This window comes from Mus pahari, chromosome 22 (genome assembly GCF_900095145.1).
Source record: "Mus pahari chromosome 22, PAHARI_EIJ_v1.1, whole genome shotgun sequence".
Taxonomy (NCBI): Eukaryota; Metazoa; Chordata; class Mammalia; order Rodentia; family Muridae; genus Mus; species Mus pahari.
Window position 1 is genome coordinate 30,133,316 of NC_034611.1, and position 10,289 is coordinate 30,143,604.

The 10,289-nt window shown below is 46.0% G+C and overlaps 1 protein-coding gene across 1 annotated transcript; it reads right to left on the reverse strand.

The window, feature by feature from the left end:
* Positions 1-3,755: 3,755 nt before the first annotated feature.
* Pou3f2 (POU class 3 homeobox 2) lies at positions 3,756-9,755 on the reverse strand. Its single transcript, XM_021222246.2, has one exon. It carries the CDS (start codon positions 9,557-9,559, stop codon positions 8,222-8,224), a length of 1,338 nt encoding a protein of 445 aa, XP_021077905.1. The 5' UTR covers positions 9,560-9,755; the 3' UTR covers positions 3,756-8,221.
* Between the last annotated feature and the right edge of the window lie 534 nt (positions 9,756-10,289).

Below are 10,289 nucleotides of genomic sequence, written 5' to 3' on the forward strand. Positions count from 1 at the left end.
CTCGGTCCATGGGTCCGAGGCCCCTGTGCGCATCTGGGATAGGGGACTGGGCCTGGCCTTGGGAGAACACAGCGCTTGAAGGGGGAAACCAACAAACAGGAGATGCCTCCTCTAAGCTGAGGCCCACATCAAAGTTGGGGCCCCATAAGGGCGGTGCAGTTCACTGAGTTTGGGTCAGCCTTATATTCGAGGGGCAAATAAAGTAATTTGAGCATGCATCAATAGTTTTCCATAAAATACGAGCTAAAAGAAGTAATAGAAGTAATCACTGTCTCCTCAAATCAAGTAGAAAACATTTCAATGCACTAATTAGAGTAATTAGAATAATAACCCTCTGCCTATATGTGGTAAGACAATGTGTACAAACAACTTTATTTAATGTATACTGGTAATCAGCGATGCGTGCCTGCTTGAATGCTTAGCGCAATAAAACTACCCTCCGTCCGCCCAAACAATCAAATACAAATTAGTTTAATGATTGTGCCTGCTGAATGTCTTAGAAATCCACAGGCAGAGGCGAGTAAATAGAAGCATCCCTGTTTGTGCACCACCCTGCCCCGGCTAGCCGCAGGACCTGGGGAGTGACCTCAGGCAGACGCGGCTGGATCTCCAGGATGCTCCTGAACCCGGGGCCCGACCCAGGCCCCGCTCCGGCACAGACCGACGCTCGGCCAGAGTCCCTGCAAGTGTGATTGGTCTCCTTCCCACTACAGTCCAGGCAGCCCCCGCCTCTACCGTCGGGCAGCTTTAGGTACCCTTAGTACTCCAGCCCGCCCCGCCCCTACCCACCCCCAGTGCCCCGCGCTTCCCAAGCGGCCTCCCCTCCCAGAGGTGAAAGAGCCCTCAGCTCCCTTCTGAGAAGCTTTTGAGAGTTTCTTCTCACGTGTAAAGGCTCTCTGGAGGTTGGGAAAGGCTATGCGTTGGAAGCATCCACCCAGCCTAAGAGTGAATGGGCCGGCCTAGGAGGCTGAAATCAGGCCTCCAGTCTTGAGGAGCTTCTGGAGGCTCCCCTCTGACTCGTACGCACAGGGTACCCAGGGGTCTCCCCGCCCCCATACCTGTTTCCTAGGAACTGACTTTGGACTTTAGGCTCAAAGTGAGTGCCGCGTTTTGGGGAGTTAGAGAACCCTTTTCTTCCTTGCCTTAGCGTTTAGAAGACAAGGTTCCTCTCCACTGGAGGCTGACCGCTGAGGCCAGAAACTATCAAAAGTTTGTTCAATAGGAGGAGGAGCAGCACACGTTTAGAACTTTGTTTTCCAACTTTCGGCAGTTCCCCTTCAATGTACGACCCCCACAAAGCTAGGACTCGGCCAAGTGACTTCCCAGGGTGCCGTTTGTCCTGTCTGCACTTGGCCTGCCGCGGAGATCAACTTATTTTACTCTGGGCCACCATCTCTCACATTTGCTTCTCCGGAGCAGACGCCTTGGGATTTTGTCGCGTCTAAGGCGAAAGGATGGCGGGCAGAGAGTTGGGGGGGGGGGGTTCACTCTTCGTTCTAAATGTTCAGTGACCTCTGTACCCCAGGCACCTCTGGCCCTGCCACACAGTTGCCTGTGGAGAGTGCCTGTGTTTTCTGACGGCTGCGTTTCTCTACCCACCCGCGACAACCAAACACCTCCATACATCAGTACTCAAAGCAGCACTCCTAGCCTCAGACCCTGGCAGGCCGATCTGTCAGTCTTCCCAGACGGCGCCCACCCCTATAGACCCTATAGACCTCCCTTGAGAAGAGAGAATTGGGGTCCACCTCGATGACTGCCCTTCCCACGGAGGTCAGGGCTTCACCGCCCTTGGAGACTAGAAAAATTCCAGATTTGCCGCAGCAGCCAGGCCTGGGAGTGCAGGGAATGGCCGGCATCCCTCGCATCTTTTCCTTCTGTGCTCAACTGCCAGGGTCTCCTAAGTTGAGAGGCAGCTAAGGCCTCCATCGAGTCATAGTAGATGCCTGACAGGCTCAGAAAACTGTAAGAACTTTGAAGGAATATTTGTTAGGGGCAACAACATCAACAAAAGTTATTAATGTCAAATAATTCTCTCCAGAGTCATATGCTGTGGAACATAAAAGGTCACATAAAAAAAATTCTCTGACAGAATGAGATTTCTTCTTATCAGGGGGAAGGAAGGAGCTTCCGAGCTTTTCCTGTGGATTTGTTTGAGCCTTAAAGCTGGAGGTTTACAATGGTTAATTTGTGTTACGTACAAGTAACTTTCTCTTTCCCACTGTGCTGCCAAACTCTGTGGCCCTGTATTTTGGTCGGTGGAGCTTTAAAAAAAATTTTTTTCCCTTTCCTTTTTAAACAACAAAAGCAGAAGAAACACTGATGGGGAGGGAAACCATATGACCCCCGATTTTTAAGATCTCACGTTTCAATTCACTTCCCACTGAAGTTGCTTATGGCACACGGAGTGCAAATGGCACACGGAGAGTTAATTCGTAACAATCAAATTCCCCTCCAGCTTTCTCAGAAAGGGCCCTAAACACTCCTTGCCTTTCCAAAATCCTTGAGATCTCTTTTTATTTATTTATGTTTTGTAGGAACCTTTACTCCCTACCCACCTGCCCAGGACAACTCCCAATTCTTAAGCAGGGGAGATATTTGTGGCCAACTATAGACCCTTCCAGAGCCTGAGCTCTTTAGGCACAAACTGCTTATGGAAGCTCCCCTGCCCCTCCCCATTCCAGACAAAGAGCTATAAAAACTCAAAAAGACGGAAGAATGGACTTTAAGGTATAGATGCATTTTTACTGGTGTATTAAATAACACAGCAGACATTTTTGTTGTTGTTGTTTTTAGAAAAAAGAAATACATCTTAATGTTACCAACAATCAGATTCCTAGGAACAATAAGAGACTAGGCTGTTTTGATGGGATGATATTGTTTCTAATAACCTCTAACAGCTAAGCCAAGCAGCAGTGTGATTAAGGTCCAGGAAAGGTACTAGTAGTAAAGTTGATTAACTTTTTAAAAGAAGGGGATAAATGGTAGGTTCCCCTCCCCCCCCCAAATGCTAGAACAATGTGAAAACATTCTGATTATTTATCTCCACACCCAAGCAAAGCCTTGGAGCAGCTGAAAGCCATTTCCTTTACTCTAGTACTTGTCTCTAGATAAATGGACATTGAAAAAACATTGGCCCAAGTTCTGGGAATGTGGCCCAATTCATTCCATGAATTTGTGAGACCCCTGCCACTTTTCTTTTCTTTTCTTTTTTTTTTTTTTTTTTTTGGTTTATTGTTTGTTTTGGTTTTTCTACCCAGAATCAAGTTGTGGAAATAGCTATGAGAAGCCTCAGTGCTCTGTTGCTACCTTTGGGTTCAGAAACTATGTATCATTGTATCATTTTAAAAAGTAAACTTTCCCCAAAGAGAAAATATTTATCTAAACCCTAACTGAGTAATCACATTGTCAAGAGTCTCAGTATTTCCTGATACAGGTCCCCCTTTTGTTTGAAATAAATATTCCTTTGCTTTACCACTGAAATATACAAGGAGAACCAAAGACATTCTCACTGAATCAACCTTTCTTCCCCCCCCCCCCCACGTACAAACTCCATTCTCTGTCCCATTTTAAAAATTTATATAGGAATTCAATAGAATCTAGAGCACAGTTCCATGAATTGATTGAAAAAAATCAACAAAGACAAATCAAAGAGAGGTGTAATAAGATGATAATTCCATCCAAGCTTCCATAAGGAAACTGAAGGGCCAGTGGAGACGCATGGCTGGGACCAACACATGCAAGAGCCACCCACCTTTGCTGTTGTATTGTTTTATTGGTTACTTTTGAAGGAATAAGATAGAGAGCTGAGTGTCTCCATCAAAACCATTTCACCAGAAAATTCTGACAGTGTGTGGCCTCCTCTGTAGGAGCAGGAGGTGAGAGGGGTGAGGAGGGTAGTTTTTACTACTACTATCTGAAACATAAAAAACATTTCTTCAGGGTAACTGAGAATGTATTTTTAAAAACAAAAACCAAGCATAATATTAGTTTTGGCCATTCCATCCTTATGACCTTCACATACTCTTTCATATATGATAATTTCTTCCCCGGTATATATATAGATATATCATAAATCTAAAATATGGCATGTTTTCAGCAAACACAAACACTGCATTTTTGTCTTTAGGATAGAGATGGCTTGTCCATATCTTACAACTGCCCCCACAGACTTGTATTAGTGGCTCTGCAGTCTTATTTATTTATTACTTTTTTTTAAGTAGTGGGAATACATTCTAAGACTGGCATGGAAGTTACCAGAGCAGCTTTAGGACCTGAATGGTCAGCATGAGTCAGGAACATAGTGTGTCTGTTTAATACATGATGTTTCCAGCTCTGTTCATAAGAGCCTGTGGCGAAGAACAAAAAAATGCCTTCTGAAGGTCTGTCCAAATGCCCTGCAGAGGGCGGATGCAGCTCGCTCTCCTCCTTCAGGGGAAGGATATTGACCCAGAACTCAAATCTATACCTAGCTTAAACATTTTACCCATCAGCATGTCTGTGGTCACAAAACACTTCTTCTTTCTGTCACTTCTTGTTCAGACTATTGAGAAGATCATTTGGCAGAATCTGTTTGGGACCCTTGTAATATTGACTAGGAATTAGAAAAGATGATCAGATGCAATAAGCCCAGAAACTACTTTCCTAAATGAACATTTATATTTTACGTCAGTGTTCCAAGGACTTTAAATACACCAACGAATATATAAACCAATCCAATACTGATTGGACACTTCACTATCATTAAAAACTATCTTTTTGTTTGTTTGTTTGTTTGTTTGTTGTTTTAAGTGCAGTGCTCTTTCTAAAACCTTCTAAAACAAACCATTAGCACCAAGGCTTGAATCTCTCCAATACATTCTTTTCCTCCTCTTTTATTGTAGAGCTTATTGTTTGTTTGTTTGTTTGCCTGATGAGAGAGATACACTGCTGTAAAAACCTTTGTAAAAAGTATTTTTTCCCTGTAAACCTAACAGGAATAATGTGTGGTATCTACTTTTAATCAGTTGGTAAACATATATATGGCATATTGTCTGGACTTTTGGTTGCTGAAAGATATTTGTTAATTATGAATAATAATTCCTTTCTAAGCCTCACTTTTCTGAAGGTCCCAGGTTATCGAAGGACCTGTGGCAGAGGCTAAGGTCCATCTAGTTCCACTGACGTTTTCCTCAACAACCCATTGGCAAAGGTGCAGCTAACCTGGGGGAAGGCATAGGGACCTGGGCATGTATTTATTTACAAGGCAAGTATGTTTATTCGTTTGTTCAGGAAATGGCAAACAAATTGAAGCTGAAACCCAATGACTGCTTTGATTTAATTCTACAAGGTGGTGAAGAAAATATTTGGGCCCCATGATAGTTTCTGCAAAGAAAAGTCTGAACAGTCTTCATTAAAACAAGCAAACAAGCAAACAAACAAACAAAAACAAAAACCAAGGAAATGCCTCTGGAAGTTATAAACATGAAAGCTGGGAATATATGCATAAAATTTATTCCAAAACTTTACGAAGTATAAAGGAAGGGAAGTATTTTATACACAACTCAGCTCAGTCAGGTCTAGGTAGGGCTTCCTCACCTCTTAGAACTTGGCACTATCTTTAAAAATAAAATAAAGATATTTCAATAATTAGAACAAACTATGAAGGTATTGTGCATTTCTGTTTTATGTAATAATAAAATATTACTTTAACATAAATATATAAGGATCTCTGCGCTTTTATTTCCCCACAAGCACAACCAAATGTATCAAAACAAAGCATTTTTTTAAAAGAAACTGAACAAAAAAATGACATCCCATATAGATCTTGCTACCTACTCATTTAAAGCTACAGAAAACCAGTTTTCAGAACCTTTTTGCTCCAAAGAAATAAATATACATTGAGGCAGGCCACGTAAAACGATATGAAAATATTTCCCTGGGTAGCATTTAAAAAAAAAAAGAAAAAGAAAAATAGACAAAGAAACATTTAAACTATTTCTGCATTTCAAAAGACAGATATTAAACATATATACATATGGTAAGGTTCAGTGGTAATGTCCATTTTTGTAAGCCTAAGAGAGCAAGAGAGAACCCCAGCTTCTGACCTTACCTACTTGGTAATAAGTATCTGCAAATTCATTTCCTCCTTTTACCATTGGCTATTTGCCCTCCTCTGGATTGCTTCACTGAAGGCCAGTCCCCACACATCAGGAACAAGCAGTGTGATATAACCTGAAATAGCTCTATGGCATCTCCTGTGACATTCATTGGGGGAAATGAAATACAGGCAAATAAATATGCCCATTATAAGTCACCATTTATCTTGCAAAAACATTGAAAATGAAACAATCACAGATGTTTGTAAAGACAATACTGGATAAAGCATATTTCCTAAAACCTTAACTACGGAGTGCAGTGCTAATCTGATGCTGAACCATAATTTTATGGTAGTGAGAACTTAATTTTTTGAAATAGCATTTATCTGATACCTAACAAAGAAATAAAATCCGAAACATTTAAGGTTAATAAAAAAAGTGTTTTCCCTTTTAACGCCCTTTTGTGCTGATAACTATTAAAATTTTTAAACTGATCACAGTTTTTTAATGGTGTTAATTTCAGTATAGCCATCGCCTTTTCTGTTTTTGTTTTCTTACCTACACCTTCCAGAATATTCTATTGTGTGGGGGAGTAAACCATTTCCCATTTAGACAAGGTTAAAAAAATGCACTGAAATATTAACAAAGGGGGAGAAAGGAAATATTTAAAATGCATCCTTCCCCTTCATTTGTCTTTTTTAATGATAGAGGGGGAAAGAACTTTGTCCAATCTGAACTGATATTTTTCTGTAATAACTTATGGGGGAAGGTGGTGTAAAACCCAAAATATGACTTCATAAACAATTGAACTGTTGGAGATAAAACCTGTCTATCCCAGATATATATGCACTTATAGTATGTGCATTTGTGTGTTAAGAAACACAGCCTATGCATATGATATCAAGTTCCCGGGTTATTTTCTTTTAGTTAAAAAAAAAAAATAAGACCAAGTAGAGGAACAAAGTTGGACCACTGCTGCCAACACGACTAATCCCTTATAATTAAGTTATTAAACCCAAAGGCAGAGAACTACATGCTGTGTTTCCAAGTTCTCAGAGTTCTCATTTTCTGTCTGTTGGACAAGTCTAGCAATATATTAAGCCTCACTTTTTTTTTTTTGAGTTCTTTCAAAACAGCCCTTGCTTGAAAAAATGAAATGAGTGATCACTTCACTGTCGTTGTTTCTTTTCCTCTCTTACCCAGAAATACTGCCTGAAGATGAAGTTCACTTTGTGGTTTTCAAAAACCTATGATCAACACTCTGCCTTGCATAAAGCGGGCAAACCATACACATTTCCTGAATGCCAACGTTTGTTTATTTATTTGTGTGAAGCCAATCATTTCGCTTTGGTGAAAAGAGCCAATAAGTGTTACACCAGGTCTGGGGGATCTGAAGAAAACAAAGTTCACGAGAGCAATAAGAACAAGGGGCATCAGAACACTGGGAATGGAGGGTGGCCAAGAGCTGGCTTCTGTCCTCCCCACTGGATAAAGCAAAAACAAAACAGAACCCAAAAGACAGCTTCAAAATTAAAAGTGGGTATTAAGAGGAAAAAAAAAAGTTGAACTTGTTAATGTAAACTTCAATTTTCTTGCAGTGCAAATTCTTCTGGTTAAAATTTGCCTATATTTTAAAAAGTGTATCATTCCCTCTTTTCTGATGGGGATCCATATTAAATAAACACAGCAGCACGTGTCAACTTTGAGCATTGGGAAGCTGCAGTTTTGTGTGTGTGTGTGTGTGTGTGTGTGTTTTCTTTTTGGTAATTTATTTAGTTTTGCCAGGACCTTCTCTCTCTCTCTCTCTCTCTCTCTCTCTCTCCCTACACACACACACACACACACACACACACACTTCATTCTCACTGGGAGACATTCTACTCCATTGCCTGGGTACTCTCGCCTGCAAAGGTCAAAAACCATTATTACACCTGCTACCTGTTATAGGATAGTCCAGTGTTTTACTTTCCTTTCTCCTTATTTTCTCTATTTTTTCTCCTTTTTGAAGGGGCTGGGAAAATAATAATTAAAAAAAGAAAGAAAGAAAGAAACAATCAGAAGTTAGAGGGAGAACAGAGGTCCCAGGAAAGACTGTGGACCAAAGGGGAGGAGAGCCCCAAGCTCTGCCCCTCCCCCGCTTGAGTTCACTGGACGGGCGTCTGCACCCCGTGGTGTGGTGGTGTGTCCCTACTCCCCCCATACACATCCTCGGCGCCCGGCAGAGTCCCTCCGGGAGGGGTCATCCTTTTCTCTTTCTGTCTCCTGTTACAAAACCAAACTCTCACCACCTCCTTCTCCAGCTGTAAGCTGTCCGCGAGGGAGGTGATTTCCTGGGCCGAGGGCTTAGGGCATTTGAGGAAATGGCTCTCCAGAGCCCCCTTGACGCTCACCTCGATGGAGGTCCGCTTTTTCCGTTTGCGCCCTTGCGCTGCGATCTTGTCTATGCTGGTGGGGCTGCCGGAGGATGAGTCTGCCTCTTCCAACCACTTGTTCAACAAAGGCTTCAGCTTGCACATGTTCTTGAAGCTCAGCTGCAGGGCCTCAAACCTGCAGATGGTGGTCTGCGAGAACACGTTGCCATACAGGGTGCCAAGCGCCAGCCCCACGTCTGCTTGAGTAAATCCGAGTTTGATCCGCCTCTGCTTGAATTGCTTGGCGAACTGCTCCAGGTCGTCTGAGGTCGGCGTGTCCTCGTCCGAGTGCGGGTCGTGGTGCGCGCCTGGGTGGCCCGGTGGGCCTTGTGGGGGAGGTGGCGGGGGAGGTTGCTGGTGCGGGTGAGAGTGTGGATGCGGGTGGTGGTCTGCATGGTGTGGCTCATCGTGGGCGTCCCTCAGGCCGTGGTGGTGCAGCCCAGCCGGCTGCCCTCCTGCGCCCAGCATGCCGTTCACCGTGAAACTGGGCTGCGAATAGAGCAAACCGCCGTTGGAAGCTCCCATGGAGGGAGGGAGGTGAGCTGCAGCCGCCGCACTCCGCCATGCCCCGGGCCCGGGATGGTGGTTGGCAGCGTGGTGCACCAGATGTGGCGGTCGCTGTTGTTGTTGCTGCTGCTGCTGTTGCTGCTGCTGCTGTTGCTGCTGCTGCTGCTGCTGTTGCTGTTGGTGCTGCTGCTGCAGCGCTCCTGGCCCGTGCAGCTCGTCGCCTCGGCCACCCTGCTGTACCACCACCGAGGGCTTGATGTCCGGCTGGCCTAGGGGGCTGGTGGACCACGGGGAGCCGTCGCCGCCTCCCCCGCCGCCTCCCCCGCCTCCTCCACCGCCGCCGCCGCCCCCGCCGCCGCCGCCGTGGGACAGCGCGGTGATCCACTGGTGAGCGTGGCTGAGCGGGTGCCCGTTGCTCTGCAGCGCGCCGTAGTCGCCCTGCACCAGGCTCTGCGCCTCGCGGTAGCCCCCTGCGCCCTGCTGCATGCCGCCAGGCGGCTCGGCGTGCACGATGGAGGCGCTGGAGGTGAGCAGGCTGTAGTGGTTAGACGCTGCGGTCGCCATGACTCTCGGAGCCGGACTGGGCGCTCTGGTTAAAGGAGCCGCGCATTTGACAGTTACTTTTCTGCCTTGGGCTCTCTCTCTCTCTCCTCGCTCGCCCGCTTCTCCTACACACACTCTCTCTTTCTCTCTCTCTCCCCTAGCGGGCAGCTCCGACGCCCGCTCCGACGCCTTCTGTTGCTGCTCCTGCTATTACTGCTGCTGCCGCGCTGCCTCCCGCCCGCCCGCCCGCCCTCGCTCTTTCCCCTCCTCTCCCTCCTCTAGCTCTCGCTCACTCTCTGACTCGCTGGGCGCTCCCCCCTCTCCCCGCGCTCTCAAGCTCTCTCTCCCGCTCTCCTGGCAGAGCCCGCTCGCAGCGGCACGCGCCTGGGCCCCGCCCCCTCCACCCCCTCCCATTGGCTCTGCGCCCTTTGATTTACGTGGATACCGCTAGCAACCTCCCAGACCGGAGCCACTGATTGGTGCAGAGCTGTACCCCCCTCTTCTTCCCTCGGGCGCCCAGTCTTCTCAGACCTTCCTCTGATACCCCCACCCCCAGCTCAGCGATTCAGATTCTCTTAGTTCTCACCCCCCTCTCTTCTGTCCCCGGCCTCCACCGCCCCACTCGGATGGGCCCCGCCCCCCATCTGTCTCTTAGGCTGAGAAACCCGGCAGCCGGGCGGTCGGTCCAGGCGCTCTGGTGGACTACAGCGGCTTGGAAGACTTGTATGGGAGGGAGTCTACTTTCTCTTCC

Excerpts from the sequence above, each read along its gene's own strand:
- Pou3f2 (XM_021222246.2), bottom strand. The coding sequence starts at position 9,559 with ATGGCGACCGCAGCGTCTAACCACTACAGCCTGCTCACCTCCAGCGCC.